This window comes from Chelonoidis abingdonii, chromosome 22 (assembly GCF_003597395.2).
Source record: "Chelonoidis abingdonii isolate Lonesome George chromosome 22, CheloAbing_2.0, whole genome shotgun sequence".
Classification (NCBI taxonomy): Eukaryota; Metazoa; Chordata; order Testudines; family Testudinidae; genus Chelonoidis; species Chelonoidis abingdonii.
Genome location: NC_133790.1, coordinates 17,926,053 through 17,943,937, shown reverse-complemented (window position 1 = coordinate 17,943,937; position 17,885 = coordinate 17,926,053). Strand labels below are relative to the sequence as shown.

The 17,885-nt window shown below is 47.2% G+C and overlaps 3 protein-coding genes and 1 non-coding gene across 8 annotated transcripts in view; 2 read left to right on the top strand and 2 right to left on the bottom strand.

Annotated features, from left to right (window-relative positions):
- The window catches only part of HIRA (histone cell cycle regulator), a 65,787-nt gene extending 63,697 nt beyond the window's left edge, over positions 1-2,090 (bottom strand). Inside the window, exon 1 of the mRNA XM_032776999.2 lies at positions 2,006-2,090. Coding sequence (XP_032632890.1) covers positions 2,006-2,042 — 37 coding nt within the window. The 5' untranslated portion in view covers positions 2,043-2,090. The remainder of the gene's footprint in view (positions 1-2,005) is intronic.
- A 3,233-nt stretch (positions 2,091-5,323) lies between these two features.
- On the top strand, positions 5,324-10,440 carry MRPL40 (mitochondrial ribosomal protein L40). Its single transcript, XM_032777020.2, has 4 exons — positions 5,324-5,467; positions 6,487-6,570; positions 7,535-7,690; positions 9,909-10,440. The coding sequence occupies exons 1-4, from the start codon at positions 5,394-5,396 to the stop codon at positions 10,216-10,218; spliced, it is 624 nt and encodes a 207-aa protein (XP_032632911.1). The 5' UTR covers positions 5,324-5,393; the 3' UTR covers positions 10,219-10,440.
- Positions 10,285-14,955, bottom strand: C22H22orf39 (chromosome 22 C22orf39 homolog). 5 transcript variants are annotated; one of them, XM_075060161.1, is made up of 4 exons: positions 14,627-14,955; positions 13,296-13,463; positions 11,722-11,843; positions 10,285-10,898 (listed from the first exon to the last, which is right to left on the bottom strand). In XM_075060161.1, exons 1-4 carry the CDS (start codon positions 14,687-14,689, stop codon positions 10,880-10,882), a joined length of 372 nt encoding a protein of 123 aa, XP_074916262.1. In that variant the 5' UTR covers positions 14,690-14,955; the 3' UTR covers positions 10,285-10,879. The 5 variants fall into 5 exon arrangements, with proteins under 5 accessions (XP_074916262.1, XP_074916263.1, XP_032632942.2 ...); XM_075060162.1 differs by lacking the exon at positions 14,627-14,955 and adding an exon at positions 14,209-14,373; XM_032777051.2 differs by lacking the exon at positions 14,627-14,955 and adding an exon at positions 13,865-14,132.
- A 538-nt stretch (positions 14,956-15,493) lies between these two features.
- LOC116823001 (U5 spliceosomal RNA) lies at positions 15,494-15,609 on the top strand. The gene has a single exon (XR_004373299.1). It is a non-coding gene; the product is annotated as a U5 spliceosomal RNA (small nuclear RNA).
- The last annotated feature ends 2,276 nt before the right edge of the window (positions 15,610-17,885 follow it).

Below are 17,885 nucleotides of genomic sequence, written 5' to 3'. Positions count from 1 at the left end.
TTAATCTTAGTATAGAATCTGATGCTACTGTTCATGTGCACATACATTCTGAAAAATATATAGTATGTGGGGCAATATATCAGGATACTATTCTTCCACAACTATGTATTATGGGCTGAATTACAGGAAGTATAATGGGCAAGTGCAGCAACTTGACACATCTGGAGACATAAATATACAAAACAACTGATTAAAACAAAAATTATTTTGGTGGCCTCAGGTTAGTACCCATTTGTGCAGAACTTCTATAAATTTTAAGCACAAGGCCCAGAATGGAATAGAGGTATGTGGAAATCTGTACATCTCTTGCATGCTAATTCAAAGTATGCTTTGTTCAACCGACTACTCTTCACTTTCATAAGCACTAAATTCATGAATATTTGTACTGAATACTTATAACCAGCTCAGGCTTCTTACAATGCAGCCACTGAATGACACCATTTCACTATCCAGTGTGAAAGCCAAGAAATCCACAATTTGGTGCCTTTATATTCTTTTCACTATGTCAAAGGTTTCCCTGAATGAAAACTGCAACTATGCTTGTGAAACAAAATAGAGTACATCATTCTGTTTTTCACAGCAGTAGTTCTCAACTAAGGGTCCGGGGCCCACTGGAGGGCTACGAGCAGGTTTTGGGGATCCACCAAAATAAACCAGAGATCGGGGCTAGGTTAAACTTTCTGGGGCCCAGGGCAAAGAGTCAAAGCCCAAGACCCACCAACAGCTGAAAACTGAAGCCAGAGCAACTTAGGGTATGTCTGTACTCCCCACGTTACAGCACGGCTACGGCAGCATTGTGATGTGGGCAGAGTAGTCACGCTTTATCACTGGGGGAGAGCTTTCCCGGTGATTAAAAAAAAACCCACCCAGAATGGTAGCTTTATCACCAAGAGCTGCTGTCTAAAACTTTTGTCGCTCAAGGGGGTGTTTTTTCACACCCCTGAATAACTAAAGTTTTAGCGCTGAAAATGGCAGTGTAGGCACAGTCTAAGCTTCACGAGGCCCTCTGGGCAACTGCCCTGCTTCCTATCACCTAACGCTGGCCTTGGCTTTTAATCTACTGGATATGTAGGAAAACTGTTGTTGTGGCACAGATGGGCCCTGGAATTTTTTTCAGCATGTTGAGGGGCCTCGGAAAGAAACAGATTAGCCCTGCTTGACAGAACAGCTCACAGATCTCCTGGCAGACATTTTTGCTATGCAGAGTTGCAAGCCAATGTCTGAATTTTGGAAACCATGTTTCTCTAGCAAACATAGTTTCGTTTTATTTTCATTCCATTTACTTTAGCAAGCTATCTGCATCTTATTTCTCTCAACCTTCCAAATGTATAAAAATCCACAACGAGCCAAGAAAAGCAGATTTCCAGACACTTTACTCATGCCAAAGAATGTATCCTTATCTTGTTATTTGGAAACAAGCTATACCACATCTCTTCATATCTGCTACAGTGTTGCAGCTGCTAAAAACAGATGCGCTTAGGGATTAGTTTACGCTCAGTAACAGCTACATCTCATTCGCTTTAGAGGAAAAGCAAAATCACAAACCCCATGGGCTATTAAAGTGCAAAACGCTTGTAAATGTTTAACTTTAACTAAGAGTAACAAAGTAGCTTCAAATCTGCACAGTGCATTCGTCTTTTCACACATACACCCTCGCGATCAAAGACTGGCATGCCCCTTAACCACGAAGATCCTATCACGACAGCTTTCCCCACCAAACCAAACTGTCCCTCTTTCCAAGCGCAGCGTCTCATCCTCCAATGAGAGTCGCTCTCGGGGGGCGCACAGAGCACTGGGGCTGGAGTCAAGGGCGCTGCTTTGGGACACGGGGCGGGGGGTTGTTACTTTCAGCGGGTTCACGGCGAAGTTCACGCGCGCAGAGCCCTCCCCGGGCCCGGTGCCCCCGCACGCACCCACGGGACTCGCCCCTTGGGGCGCCCCGGCACCGGCTCCGCCCCGCCGGCCAGGGACAACGAGCCCGGGACACCCCGGGCCCCGCACTCACCATTGTGATTGACCCAGGTCGGCTTCAGGAGCTTCATTGTCCCCCGGCCCGTGCCCCCCCCCCGGCCCGTGCCCCCGGGACCCCCGGGCGGCGGCGGCTCCGGGCTGTCCGAGAGGCGGCGGCTTGCTCAGCAGCAGCCAGCAGCCTGGTTCGCCTCGCTCCGCTCTCCGCGCTGGCCGGCCCCTGCCCCGGCCGGAGCCGCCTTAGCGCCGCTCCATCCCCAGGCCACGGCCCCGGCCCCGGCCCTGCCCCAGGCACCTCCTCCCGGCCGCATCCCCCGCTCGGGTCCCAGCGGCTCCCCGGCAACGCCGGAAGTCTGCGCCGGGCAACCGCCTAACTGGCCCGGCGAGAAACAGCCGCCCCGAGCCCGGCTCCCCCCGCCTGCAGAAGGCGGGAGAAACCAGCGCCCCGGACCGCCGCCGCTCCCGCGTGGGGCCAGGGGTCGGTCTGGGCGGAGCGACGCGCTGCGGGGAGTCCGGCCCCAGTGCCCCTCCCGGGCAAAGATGGGGCGGGTCCGGGTTGAGGGACCCCCAACAGCAGAGATGCACAGGTCTAGGTTGGGAGGAGTGACACCCCCTCCCCCGAGCAGAGATGGGGCAAGTCTGGCTTGAGTGACCCCCCGGCAGAGATGAGGGAAGGTCTGAGCTGGGGTTAGAAATGGGGGCAAATCTGGGGGTTGAACGATATCCCTCTCCCCCTGCAGAGATGGGAGAAGGTGTCGACTGATTGACACAAACATTCCCCAGGCAGAGATGAGGGAAGATCTGGGTTGCGTGACCCACCCCTGGGGCAGAGATGGGGTGTGGGGAGGTCTGGGCTGAGTGACCCCCCGGTACAGTTGGCGGAAGATCTGGGTTGAGTGACAATTGCATTGTGCTGTAAGTGAAACTGACTAGTCCATTGTCACTGGCAAAGCTGAGAGAAATGCAAAAATCAAACCAACAACATGAACAGGAAAAAGAACATTTAGATACTAAAAGGAAAATAACTTTCAATAACCTGGACTTCAATCCTGCAAACACTACACTCCTTCAGTTCACGGGGACCACAGGTGTGCAAGTGTTTGCAGGACCAGGGCAAAAGGTGAGGTATATGTTGAATTTTTAATTATGTAAAACAGTGTCCCTTTATCATGGGTCTCTAAATAGGCCGAATTTAGCAGCACTAGGTAAATATCCCTATAATGGGACATTGGGTACCCAGTGTGAAACTTTATGCTACCACATACATCATTATGTAACTGTATCAAGAACATAATAAACTTGCCAGTACATACTCTTAACTATGTCTAGACACAAGATATATGTTATTACCTTTGTAGCTGATGCTCACATAATTTACTTTGCTATAATGTTGTTTTCTCTACAGTTATTTCATAAACAAAAATGTTTGTTAGATGAATAACTACACTTTGCATTTACTGTTCTTTTTTCATAAGCTAGGGCAATTTTACTTTCTTTAGGGAAACTTTGTGATTGTCCATAAATTGTTCATAGTTCTAAGCATCAGAAAATCAGAGACAAAAACACGCAGTAGATCATCTAGTCTGCCCTCTTCTGCTTGCCTCTCTCTTCCCCTACAAATAATGTACAATGCTGTGAAGCTGGAGGAGTCTGGTTGTTTACTTTTTCATGAGTGGCCTAAGTAGCATATTAATCACACTCACTTTTAACTCTTTTGTAGCATATTCCCATTAATGTGTTGCCCTGTTTTTGCATGATAAAAACTTTGGAATTGTGCAAAACTTTAAATCATGTGATAAGACTCTAGATTTATCTCCCTTAAAGTCCTGTGTAAATAGGTATTTATGCTCTATTTATTGGTGACTGTCCAGTGCTAGGTACTGGTATTGGAATTCAGGGGTGAAATCCTAGTCCCACTGAAGTCAGTGGCAAAACTTCCATTGATTTACATGAAGCCATGATTTAACTCCAGGAATGGGATGTCAGACACAATTTTAATTTATGCTCCAAATTCTGTATTTTCAGTTATCTCCATTTCAGCTAAAGAATCCTGCACAATGAGTTTCAATGAAGTATTTTGAATTCTTCCTTTTTTTATATTTAAAAAGCTGAGAGCATTGTGTGGAGGAGGAGGAAGGGAAACTGACTTTGAATACTTATACATCATCATCCAAATGGTAGGAAAAAAGTAGGTGTGTTGGAACATAATGTGTCCAGCTACAGGATTAAAGAATTTGTGTGCCAGTCACGTCAAAGGGGGTGGAGGATTATATGTAGCATCCCAGCATTCAATTCTCTAAACACAGATGTATGTGAGTGATTATGTACACAGTTAAAGTCTTGTGGGGTCAGGCCCTATATTTGGTAACCAGTAGCTCAAATTTGATCCCTTCAGTGGCTTATTTCCAGAAAGCCAGTTTGAAAACTGCTAACTAATTTCAGAAAGGCCTTCAGTGAAGGACTTGAATTATTCAAATATTTTGGAAGAGCAGTTGAAGGAAAACGTTTTTATTTTGATACTCAGGATGAATTAGTGACCCTATTGGCATTACAGTCAATACTCCCATTTACTTGAATGGGTTCAGGATTTCATCTGTGGGAGTCTAATCTGTGCATCGTTCATAGTCAGATATTTAATTAAGATTTTTTTCCATGCAAATATATTAATCCTCTTGATTTTTTTTAGCTCATTCCACCTCCCTCAATCACTGTAGCCCATGAAAGCTTATGCTCAAATTAATTTGTTAGTCTCTAAGGTGCCACTCCTGTACTTTTCAGATTGTCACCTGATTCCCCACCCACACCCCCTCGGTACTTGCTACTAGCTTTTGTTTTATTTCAAATATTAATAGCTGTGTTTGGGGACACCCTTGGAGTACAAGGGTAAGACATGCTGTATCATATTCTCAAACAGGGGCAGCTACTGACTGCAGGGGGTTTAGGGAGCCAAGTATTTGGTGATTACTCCAGAGGCATTGGGTTTAAGAGGGTTTCAGATGTCCAGACTGCAGGGACTGGACTCTAGGGTTCCGTGTGTTTGGGCTGCAGGTGGGTCAGTGACCAGTCACTAGAGGAGTTGAGAGGATTCTAGGTTTTCAGGATCCAGGGGTTCAGCATCAGACTCGCCTGTACTTTCTCCTCGAGCGCCCCCTTCAGCCCCACGTGAGTCCTGCACTGTCCCGTAGCAGCCCTGCTACCAATGTAAAGCGCCTCTTTCCCCCGCTTTAAGCCACTGGCCCTCCTCAGGCAGTGAGATTCTGCGCCGGCTTCCCACGCTGCTCTGCGCCCAGGGCCGGATTCCTCGCGAGGCGGAACTAGGGGTGGGGGGGATCAGGTTTGCAGCCGGCCGCAGTTGCTGGCGCACCGCACTGGCGGGGCGCTAAGAGGAGCCGCTGCTGGAGAGGTGCCCAGGCCCCGCACGAACCATGCTGGCGGCAGCCTGCGGGGCGGTGCGCCTGCTCCCCAGAGTCCGGGGCGGAGCGGGGAGCTCCCTGCTCAGGTAGGGCCAGGGATCCCCCCGGGCTCCTGCCCTGGGGCTCGCCGGCCGGTCCCCACCCTGGCCTCCTCTAGCCGGCACATGTGGCCGCCGTGACACCACCTCCTGCCCGGCCCGAGCCCCCCGGCAACGCCCCCTCGCTGCACGGGGTGTCCTGGCGCGAGGAATGCCGGGCACGCGGGGCCCCCTTGGGCAGAGCGGCCACGCCCGTGAGTGATGGAGAGGCGTAGTAGCCACTAAGCCCCTGCAGGCGATGCTCTGATCCGAGCCCGGAGCCAGCAGGGCCCGCCCGGGCGTCATGTCCCGCCGGTGCCTTCCATAAGCGCGGCCCTGGTTGATATTCCTGGCCTTTCGTTTGGTGCACCGTCTGGATCTGCCTGGCTATCCTCACTGCCAATTGTGGGTGTTTTGCCTTCCTGGAAGCAGCAGTCCCAGCATGTGATACATGTTCCTTGTCATCAGGATGGAGCTTTTGGAAAAGAGTTGGACACCTGCTTGGATTGAGAGGGACGGTCGTGGTACCAGCAGACTTAATCTGTGCTTAAGCAGAAGGGCACAGACAAATTGGTGACCCAAACTTTGACAGATTGTGTTTCTTTTGTAGCAGACTTCATATCCTCTGTAGACCTTGAGAAACTGCATCACTCTGTTCCTAAAAATGAAGCTGAAAATACTGCCTAGTTTGTAGAATCAGTTATTTTTATTTTTCAAATACAGTCATTTGAATTTGAGACATAATTAAGTTGTGATTTTTTTTTTAAAAGGGATTTTCCCCCCTTGTGGTTTTAGACTTTCATACAGTGCAAAATTTGGACTGTTATTGAGCTGAAAGGGTTAATGTTTGTTACAGTTGAGTTTGTGCCATGCCCCGCTACTGGCTCAAACAGTTGAGGATGGACTGAAGCTTATTCATTATAATGTATGCCTGCAAGTGGAATCACTAATAAAAGGCAGTATACAAAAGCTATATATTAACATAATTTGATTCTTCTCATGCTTTGTATTCCTTTTTGTCTTTTTAGTTTTCAGCTGTCCTGGACCATTCATTTTCGGGGAAACCATTGGCAGACTTCTATGCTGGCATTTCAGGCGTCCCTCCCCATGAGGTAAAATGCAACTTACATTGTCTTTCATAGAATAGTTTTCAGATGTTCCCATCCTCCTTACAGGAAGTTAGGAAAATTTAAATTATTCAAATGAATATGTGCACATATATATTTCTACATTATGAGGCATAGGTATTAAAAAAGGTAGAACTATTAGGCTCAGTGTAGTGTTTAATTCCCATATATGTAGCTAATGCTCTGAATAAAATTTTAGTTTACAGTTAGTTGTATTTACTCATAATTCCTCAGTTATGAAGGCATGTAATGTAAAAGTGTATGTTTGGAGATTTTCTGGTTTAAACAGCATTCCGGTTTTTCCATTTGAACAGTAGTTGAAATGTGGCACTAGTTGCACTAAAAAATATTTTAATGCACTTTTTTACATTTATAGATGTGTAGTATCAGTTTGCATGCCACCCTTTTCTTAATACAACTTGGTTAAAATGACTCTGTAGTTAGCAGCTAAAATACTGTATGACTTCTGTTTCAAGCCAACATCTAAATATAAAACCTGTCTGCCTATACTGTGTGTGTGGTACAATCCACCAAGCCTGCTGCTTCCTTAAACACCAACCAGGAACACGGGAGTTCTACGACTGACTGCCATTGACTTATTCTGTAGCATTGTGCAAGTCACTGACCCACTCTCTTGGTTTCCCTATCTGTAAAATGGGCATGATACTTCATAGGAGTGCTGTGAGGACTACTTTGTTAATGTTTGATTGTAAAGTGTTAAGTATTATTCTTCTGTGTATAGATTGATATAAGAAAAGGTACTATATTACAGTTTATATTGATTTGCTGCAAGAATGCTTCTCAAATTTCCAGTATGTATAGAAAAATATTCCCTATTAGACACAGCCTTTTATTCTGGGATGGGTTTAATATAGAAATGAAAATAAAGTATTAAGTATTACATGTGTATACACAGATACAAAATTTTTAAATTAATTTCCTCCACTAGAGCAGAACCGAGGAAGAAAAAGAAGGTAGATCCAAGGAGAGAACAAGCACAAAAGGACCGTATGAAGAAAAAGATAAAAAAGATGGAAAAAGCTGCCCAGGAAATGATTCCCATTGAGGATTTTGTAACACCATTCAAGTTTTTGGATGCTTCACGGTATAGAGAACTGCCACCTTTTACCTTGGGGTTGATAATGAACTGGAGAGGTGCAGATAATAGTGAACTACCCCCTACAGTAACTCCTCACTTAATGTTGTAGTTATGTTTCTGAAAAAATGCAACTTTAAGTGAAACGATGTTAAACGAATCCAATTCTCCCATAAGATTTAATATAAATGTGGGGGGTTAGGTTCCAAGGACATTTTTGGGGGGCAGACAAAGGCATTATATACTGTGGTGGGGAGGTGCCCCTGTCTAACCCTGGGGTCGGGGGTGCGGGGTCTGGGAAGGAGTTAGGGTGTGGGAGGGCACTCAGGATGTGGTGTGGGGTCTGGGAGGGAGTTAGGGTGTGGGAGGGTGCTCAGGGTGGGATGCGGGGTGTGGGAGGGTGCTCAGAGTGGAGGTGGGGGAGGAGGCTCAGGTCTGACATAGGCAGGAGGTGCAGAGCACTTACCTGGGCAGCTCCTGTTTTGGTGCTGGGCATGTGCAGGTAGCTCTGCGCAGTGCGGCACCGCCCCTATGGCTGTGATTCTGGGAGCTGCCCCCCACCCCCAACAGGCAGGGCCACCCAGAACGCAGGGGCTTTAGGGGCTGCAGGGCCCTCGGCTAAGGGGTCCCTGCCCTGCAGCTCTAAAGCCCCTTTTGGAATGCAGTCCTGCAAGCACAGGCCAGAGGACTTTCTCCTTCAAAGCACCACTTCTCTCCGGCCAGCTTTGAAGGTTGAAAGCGCCACTTCTGTCCGGCCGCTGGCTGCACGGCTGCCCCTGCTCCTCCTGAGTCCTCTGGCCCATGCTCGCAGGGCCGCATTCTGAAAGGGGCTTTAGGGCTGCAGGCCAGGGCCCCGGGGTCCCCTTAGCCCAGAGCCCTGCAGCCCCTAAAACTCCTGCGTTCTGGGTGGCCCTGCCTGCCGGGGGAGGGGGCAGCTTCCCCGTTCGCTCCCTTCCTCCCTCCTAGAAAGTCCCCAGAAACACCTGGGGACACTGAGTCCCACTCCCTCTGAATGCAACCCACTAGAAAACAAAAAAAAAAAACCAAGAAAACCCCCCACTCCGTCACAGGGACCATTCAAGATAGAGAAGCCCATTAACACCTATGCAGTCATAAAACAAAAATATGGGGTTAATGCAGTGGGCAGCCTGTGGGCAGGCTGTATGCAGCCCAGTTAGCACAGAGCTGTAGCCCAGCTGCATGCTAAAAAAAATAAAAATTCAAAATTTGCCATTCTGGTCTGAATGGAGGCAGGTCTGGCTGAGGGGGAGACAGCATCTGGCAGCCTGCTGGAGCACTTCTGCCAGCAGGGGGCTGGTGAGTGCTGCAGGGGACAGGGTGTGGAAGAGCAGGTCTCTGGGCAGGTTTGTGGGGCTGGGGGGAGCACTGGAAAGTAGGGATTTGTGAGGGTGCTGCAGCAGGCTTTAGGCAGCCGAGCCTCATGGGGTGCGGGTGCCAGCTGCTCGCTCCTGTCCCCCCTCTGTGGATGGGTGTCTGGGCAGGGGGTGCTGGGCAAAGGGGATTTTGGGTTGGGGAGGGGCGCTGTGGTTCTCAAACTCCATGGGCCCACAATGATAGATAGGTTGAGAACCCCTGGGTTAGTGGGTTACAGATTGTTATAATGAGCCATAAATCATTATTTGTAGAATCTAGCAGAATAATGAATTTAAGCTCCCTTACATTATGTGCTAACTACTTATGCTAAACCATCTGTTCCACCCTGCATTTTTCTGTGACCTGGGAGTTCCTTTCCCAGACCTGAAGAAAAGCTGTGTGGCTTGAAAGCGTATATTACCTCACCCACCTGGTCTCTCTAATTACCTTGGGCAAGTCTTTAACCTCCTGTTTTCTTACCTTTAAAAAAGGTAACTACCTCAGGTGTATTGAGGAATGTTTGTAAAGGAATCTTGCAAATTGCCACAAAATGCATCAGCTTAGATACAAAATCTTCTCACCCACTCTCCCTGTGGTGGCAATTGAAATAATATGAATGATATGTTACTTGTTCATTTAGAAACAAACAGATCAATGGGCAAGTGGAATTTGCTCTTAGATAGTGCTGTAGTATCCTCCAATGAAAGACCCTACATAAAGGCAATCCAGAGTACTGTGTGTTTGGGCCAACTTGCCTTTTTGTATCTCACTGTAGTTTTTGTTAAATGCTTGCTCTTTGGGATGCGAGCAGCTTCTGTGTTATAATGTTATCTTGTTCTTTCATGTTTGTCAGAGTGCGAGAGATCTCCCCATTGTCCTTTGAGGAGAATGAAAGGCGAGCCCTGCTCCTGAAGAAATGGGCCCTGTACAAGCAGAAAGAACATGAGGCAGAGATGGAAACACTGAAGTCTCTTATGGCAGCTCAGCAGGAGGCACTAGAGGAATTGCGTCTCGAATCAGAAGAACTTTACCAAGCAGCAATAAGACGAGATAAGGACTTGTTTCCCTTTGAGAAAGAGGGGCCTAGTTACACACCACAGGTTCCTGGCTATGAGGCTCCTGAAGGGAAATGCATCGACATTACCAAAGTGTACACACAGTGAGATCGGAAGAGACTGCCATGCAGCTGACAGGAGATACGCAGTGCATTAAAGGATGACACAGTGGGATGCGACTAGACTATTTATTTTGCTTTTTCAAACATCCCTAGGCAGATGGCTGTCAAAAGAAAAGAAAAACACCACCTGTCCTTGTTCCCTTTCTTCTTATAACTGGCCATCTTGACAATAAAACTTCCAATAAAAACAAAATACTTTAGAACTCCATTGATCTAACCTTCCCTTAGCCGGCTCTCTGCATTTACCAAACAATCGTGACCCCAGGGCCAGAAGTGGGCAATCTCTCCTGTAGCCATTAGATGGTGCTGCGGCATAGCATTTTCCCATTCCCTGGTTTATTCAGTTTTGATTATCTGATCTGGCCCTGGTCCCAATTAGACCAGTTAAACAGGGTTCTACAGTACTGTATTTTTGTGCCAGAAACTGAAGCACAGTCCCATGTAGAGAACTGTGGCTTTAGTGAACATTATTTTTTCACTTATAGAATATTTTTTCCCCTTTCATTTATTCCTGAGTAACAATTCCTCACTCTGGACAAACCATAGTTCCTGAGAGTATAATTATGCGATGAAGAAAAATTGTTAAAGCAATCATGTCAGTCTAGTGTACTGGGAAGATAACTGTCAATTTCTCCTTTAGCTCCAATTCAGGTTTTGTTGAGATGCCTGTGTACAAGTCAAGGGGAAAACAGATATGATATATATCACAACAAAGTAAATATAGCTTTTCATACTGCATGTGATAAGAGATTCCATTTAACTAATTTGCTTAAAGCCATCAGACTTATCTTTGAAAGTCACTGCAGTCTTTATTTTTGTGATAACTTTTAATGCTTTCACAAACATATTTAAGAACAAAAACAGCCTGAGAATAACTTTGCAGGGGCAAACAGCTGGTATAGGTCAACTTTATTTTCTGTCTGCTGCCCCATAGCACTCTGTTAAGGATGACAGTAGTGCATCTGTACAAACTTTCAAATACCAGCTGCGTGGGCTGTCCTGATGACTCTAATCTCTATTGCCAATGGAGAGGGCTAGCTTGGTTTTTTAATTCCTCATCTGGCTAGTCTGGTCTTGGGCATGCCATAAATGGCAGCATGCTTAGCCCATGTGAAGCAAGTGAGGGGTGGGCTCTAATAGCAAGATCAGCCAGGCTCCGTGAATGTGTGCTGCTTCAAAGCAGCAGGCATTGTCCTTGTCTGGATGAATGGGAAAGGCAGAGGACTGTAGTAGACAAGAATTAAACTGCGCACCTGAACTATCCTTTTAAAATATTTACATCTCAGTAAGACATTTCTTAAACACCATTAAATGTACTCCAAAATAGGCATTAATGAGGTGAGGGACTGCTGTGAGCAGAAGTATAAGCTGAGAAGTTTTTCTCCTTTAGAGGCTACAGTCTTGTTTCACCGTCACATGGCAGAAAAATAGCATTGGCCTCACATCTTCTGGTATATGAGGGCCAAAATATGGTAGGTAGTCTTATTACTTTGGTTTATCTTGACCAAGAGGAAGGTACCAGTCCCTTGGTGGGCTCTTCCTCAGCTGCCACACTGGATCATACTTCTGTTTTTCCAGAATCCGGACTCTTTCACTCTTGCATAGGGATTCCTGCGATGCATGACAATATAATACTCAGCATTCGGTGTGCTGCATTTTCAAAGCACATTATAAACATTAGCTACTCACACACTCAAGTTACTTCTACCAATGATCTTTTTCCAAGATGCATATAAAATTAATTTGCCATATTAAAATGAAAGCAGCTTGGAATGGCAACAAAAGGAAAGGTCATAGCAGAAAATGTTTGCTATTAAAAGTTTAAAAGCATACACAGATAGCAAAAGGCCAAAAGTATGACTATTCCTGTACAAATAATTCTTTTTTATGGCAAAAACCCAAACCTTAAGGCCTTCATGTTCAAAAGTAGCTATTGGTTTTGAATGCCTCAATTTTGGGGCATTCGGTGTCGATGCTTTCAAAGTGCCTTGTTTTCAGACAGTGCTGGATGTCCACCCTCTTAAAATCAGGCCCCTCTACTGTCTCAAGTTGGCAACACAATTGTTATTTTGAAATTTTAGGGTTAATGATTCTGATAAACAAAACTTTAATAATAGTAGCACTAACACCACTATGATTTATTTCTGCTTTAATAGCATTCTATTAAGTTAGGGTGTGTTTTTTCAAATTCTCTTTTCATTGGCAAGACAGTACAACTGAGGTTTCTAGGAGAGATTTGAATGATGCAAGAAATATAGAGAACTGATGTGAGATTGTGAGCACAGGCGATAGAAGCATAAAAAAGGCAGGCACTGGAGAAGGAAACGGGAAAATTAAGACCGACATTGTTTATGGAGTGGAAGGGAGAAGGTGGAGAACATGAAAGGTTCCAAAGTCAGAGCTGTATACTGTGATGAATGAATGATGGATGTTGGCTCTTAAAAGCAATGACAAAAATTTTAATTTGAAATAAGATAATGGGGAGCTAGTGGAGAGAGATGAAGAAGGGATGATATAGTCAAAACAACAGGAGAGGAAGATGATTTTAGTGGCAACATTTTGTGTGGATTAGCATGGGGAAGAAAGCAAGACATTTTCCCCTCTACAGTTTTGAAGAAAAGGTTGTGGATTGAAAAGGACAGTGGCAGGCAATTAGGCTCAACATTTTATTATTTTTAAAGGATTTGTAAAATCTTAAAATATTACAGTTGTTAGTCCCCTCTCCCAGAAACAAAACAAACCCAAGAGTTACATGTATTGGAAAATTATCCAACATCTACATAGTACCTCACAAACATGGAAACGGCCTGTTCTCATCACTGACATAACTATTCTTATATATATATTACACCAGCCTTGTGACATTCTTGCCCACTCAGTTGTGGAAGTACTTTATATTGATAAATTAGAAAAAATCTACTTCTTTTTCTTTACTGTGGTATGAGTGGCTGAGTAGATTTTTTGTGGGGGAAGGTTAATGCTGATGACCATGTTGCATGCATGATGCACAATTTATTTTTTCTACCATTCTTAATACTGTCTTCAGTTTGGCATTCATCATACCTTAGCATCTGGACTTTTGCTTTTTTCCCACTTTCTGCAATTGCCATAGTCTATTTTCCACTGTTCACAGGAGGGAGCTTCCCCATACGTATAATAATTATGGAATAAATTACGGATGCCCTTACAGTGTTTCCATTCAGACCAATAATCCTCACATGTTCGTGGAGGCTGGTAAAATAGCAAAAAATACATTAAGAAGACACCTGCAGGAGAAGAATCCTGATATTTGATCTTAGTAGTAAAGAACAAGAGAGTTTAAAAATGCCTGATCTATGTTGTCATGGTGGGAAATCAAACCTGTCCCATTCATTTCAGCTGCCTTGATGGGGGTATTTTCCCCACATGCCGTCTCAGTGTATTGTGTTTTGAGGTTAAATACTGTGCTGTTGTTACATCTTTACTCCTCTAACTGGAACCAAGAGTCCGACTGTACAGAGGTTGGGACAAAGCGGCCCTGTCTCGTGAGGCGGTGCCATAGGCTATTGCATTACTACCAATTCAGTGGTAAACAGCTCAAGGTAAGACTCTTTTTTTTAAGGGACAGAATTTGGATACTAATATTCTTCTACCTTATCAGCTTCATCCTGAAACATGCAACAGGGAGTTTCCTACTGCTCAGAACACCTGAGCCAGTAGCCAGAGCGCTGGGCCCTGTTCTTGCACCCTCTGCACACTGGGGTAATGCTCCTGCCCTCGCAGGAGCGGGGCTGGCAGCCCGCATGGAGGAGGTCAGGCGCCCGGGGGCAGTATTAGCAGGAGTCCCGTGACCCCGCTGCAGGCCACCGCGCCCAGCTAGGCCGCTTAGAGACGGAGGGGGATGGCCTGGCCCAGGAGCGGACCCCTCCCCCCCGCTGTCATCACCACTCGACGGGCCCCAGGCGGTGCGCGCGTCCGCACGCCCCCGTTCACTCACCCTCCACGCGCCGCGGTCCGCCATGCCGCTACCCGCCACCGTGAGCCCAGCCCCACACTGAGCTCATCGAACCAATTGGACAAGGGTGAATGACGGACAACTCAATTCCAGCCAATCGCCAGGGAGCGCGTAAAAGTACGTTTTCCGGCCGCGTGAGCCGGTGTGGCCTGAAGGCCGAAACTGAGCCCGTTGTTGCCACGGTTACCTATGCTCCGCCCTGGCTGGGCAAAGCCACTGAAGAGACAAGAGCGCCTCTGAGCGACACAGCGCTGAGCCACTCAGCATCCTCCTGCCTCTGGCGTGGAACAAACAGGAGATTGGGCAACCTGGGCAGAGGTAGAATGATACGAAGCGTGAGTGGGCGCTGCGCCAGGGGCAGATGCCATGTGCAGCCTTATTAAAAATATTCATTGTCTACCTCTTTGTCTAGCCCCAGAGCAGTGGGGCCCTGATCCTGATTGGAGCTGCTGGGTGTAGCCATATTAAAAATATTAAATAATAGTCATTAATAACTTGCTGCGCCTAACTGCAGTTCTTAGTCTGAGAACCCTGGAGCTAGACTGGGCAACCATTACCTGGGTGAGCACTTACGTGAGGAGTCCTAGTCAGGAACGTAAGTGCTCATAACCGGAGTAACTATTGCAGAATCAGCCCCAAGAGACCATTTCCCGGAGCCTCAGAGCACGTTGCTGGGCACAAGCCGGGAGCTCTCTGCTGCTCCGGGCGGGCTGTACTGATCACAGGGGGCGGGACCCCCTGCAGGCTCCGGGCAATGGCCGGTCCGGCCCTACCAGCTCACTGGCCCTTGCACTGGCCCTTTCCCGCGGGCAAACGGGAGCGACCAGCGCCCCGAGCCCGGCTGCACCGCCCGCCCCGCAGGCTCCCGGCCTGAGGCGTCTCCCGCGCGGCCCCGGGTGCCCCCGGTAACCAGTGCGCGGGGCTGCGCCCGGGCAGCTGCTGGGATCCCGGGAGCCGCCGCCCCGCCCGGAGCCGCGTCCCAGGAGCGGCAGCCGCAGCTCAGAGGCTGGGCTCCTCCTGCGCTCTCCCACCTCCCCGGCAATGCTAATTTCCATCCCCAGAATGCATTGCGCACCCTCCGCCGCCGCCCTGGTGCGCGGGCCGGGTTTGGTCCCGGAGAGCCTGGTTCCGAGGAGCGACCGCGCGGTGTGATCGGGCCGGTGCGCTGGGCTGTAAACAGGCGGGGTTCCGGCCGCGGTCAGTGAAGTCACCGTGAGATGGTAAAATGTGGCTCTTGCCCTGGCAGCCCTTCTGCGGAGTGCGAGGTATACTCTGGTTTCTCTTCAGATCGCATAAATCTTTCGCCTTTTACTAAAGATTTCCGTGGAGAGGAACATTTATGAGTTTCTACCCAATTTTTTGAGGTTTCATTTCGGTGAAGCTACCCAATGTTGTTAAAAAAACAGAAAAAAATGTGTCTTTTACGTTGAAAGAAGTGGTGTTTGTTGTAATATGGTTTTGTTTAGATAGAATAGAGGAAGTAAGCAAAGACAAAAGTAATAGTCTTTTTGGGTCAGACTGTGTTATGTAAAATACATGGAAGATTTCATATATTACAGAGCTTTTTTCTAAATGGGGTGTATTTTGTGTTCCATATTGCTGTTAGGTTGAACATGTGTTCTTTAGCATTGATTTACCAAGCCAATGCTCGTGTAACTAATAACTTGCACATCTATTTTAAATGGTGCATTGTTTCATTTCCAAGTTAAGGATTTAGAATATTAACTAATCACTGTCTACTAGGCACAGAATTTAACTCTAGTTGCATGTTTTGTGTTATTTAATGGTGGAAAAAAATATTCATATTGGCCTAAATCAGGGGTCTCAAACTCCCAGCCTGCAGGCCAGCTGCAGCTCGCAAATTTCCCTAATGTGGCCAGTGGGACTCCAGCACTTTTGGGGCTGGGTTTCTCCCTTGGCCCCACCTGCTGCACCCTGGCACTCCCCAGAGGATTTACCAGGGCCCAGGCAGTGCAATATTTGCCTGCTCACTCCAGGTGTCTGCCGGCCTCTCCCTATGGCCCCAGGGTGGGGTGGGGCTGTGCCTCTGTGCGCTGACCCTGCCCCAAGCACTCCTGCAGCCAATGGGAAGCTGCAGGGGCATTGCCTTGGGGCAGCAAGGCATGGAGTCCCTCCAGCCTGCCCCACCTTAGAGTGCCAGGTAAGCGCAACAGTCTCCAACCCTCGCCCAGAGCCGGCACCCGCATCCCCTCAGCACATATCTCCTCCTGCCCCCCTCCTCAATCCTGCACCCGCACCACCTCCTCCTGCACCCCTGCCCCAGCCCAGAGCCTGCACCCAGCACCCAAACTCCCTCCGAGACTCCTGCCCCTCACATTCTTCTGCAGCCAAACTTCCTCCCAGAGCCTTAGGTAGGTAGGGGGCGGAGTTAGGGGGGAAGGAGTTTTGGGGGCAGGCTCTGGGTGGCATGAGTGACGTTATTGGCCCGCTGGGAGGATTTGAGGACTGGCACTGGCCCTAAGGTAAATTGCATTTGAGACTCCTGGCCTAAATTATGTTATGCAGAAATCACAATTAATTCTTTGACCCCAGATTTACCTGTAAGAACATCAGAACTGCCATACTGGGTCAGACCAATGGTTGATCTAGCCCAGTATCCTGTCTCTGATCGTGGCCAGTACCAGAGCTTCAGAGGGAGTATGCAGAACAGGGCAGCTGGAGTGTTCCCCTGTCTTCCCCCTCCCAGTCTCCGTAGTCAGAGGTTTAGGGTTGCCTCAAGCATGGTGTTGTATCCCTGGCCATCTTGGCTAATAGCCTGTCCTCCATTAACTTATCTAGTTCTTATCTGAACCCAGTTATACTTTTGGCCATCGGAACAAACCATGGCAATGAGTTCCAGGGGTCAGTTTAATTGCATGAAGGCCCCTTTCCCTCTGTTTTGCTTCTTTGTTTTTTTTTATTATGGGAAAAGGTGAATAATACTTCTCGATTCACTTTTTCTACACTTTTCAGCATGTTATAGACGACTATGAGATTCCTCTTTAGTTGCCTCTTCTCTAAACTGAACAGCACTAATGTTTTTAGTCTCTCCTCATAGGAAAGCCATTCCATGCTCTTCATCATCATTGCTCCCCTGCTCTGAATGTTTTCCAGTTCCATTATACCCTTTTTCAGGTGGGGCCACCAGAACTGGGCACAGTATTCAAGGTGTGGGTGCACCAACGATTATATAGTGGCATTTCGATATTTTCTCTTATTTTTCTGTCCCTTTCCTGATAGTTACTAGCATTCTGTTAGCCTATTTGACTGCTACTGTGCGTTGAGCTGAAGTTTTCAGAGAAGTATCCATGGTGACTCCAAGATCTCTTTCTTGAGTGGTTAACAGCTAATATAGAACACATCATTTTATATGTGTAGTTGGGATTATTTTTTTCCAATGTGCATCACTTTGCATTTCTCAACATTGAATTTAATCGGGCAGTTTGTTGCCCACATTTGTGACATGCCATGCAATGCTTTGCAGTCAGCGTCGGACGGGACTGTCTTGAATAATTTTGTATTATCTTCAAACTTTTCCTCTACACTGTTCACTCCCGTTTCCAGATCATTTATTAATATGTTGAACAGCACAGATCCCAGTGCAGGTACAAGCTGTACTTATACTGATTGGTTGATTTTAGATCTTTAACTTTGATTGG

Coding starts and splice junctions, on each gene's coding strand:
- MRPL40 (XM_032777020.2), top strand. CDS start 5,394: ATGCTGGCGGCAGCCTGCGGGGCGGTGCGCCTGCTCCCCAGAGTCCGG. Junction 5,468..6,486: donor GCGGGGAGCTCCCTGCTCAG/GTAGGGCCAGGG, acceptor TTGTCTTTTTAG/TTTTCAGCTGTCCTGGACCA. Junction 7,691..9,908: donor AAGTTTTTGGATGCTTCACG/GTATAGAGAACT, acceptor CATGTTTGTCAG/AGTGCGAGAGATCTCCCCAT.
- C22H22orf39 (XM_075060161.1), bottom strand. CDS start 14,689: ATGGCTACACCCAGCAGCTCCAATCAGGATCAGGGCCCCACTGCTCTG. Junction 13,464..14,626: donor CTCTGGGGCTAGACAAAGAG/GTAGACAATGAA, acceptor CTATTTTACCAG/CCTCCACGAACATGTGAGGA. Junction 11,844..13,295: donor GCAAAAGTCCAGATGCTAAG/GTATGATGAATG, acceptor CATGCATCGCAG/GAATCCCTATGCAAGAGTGA.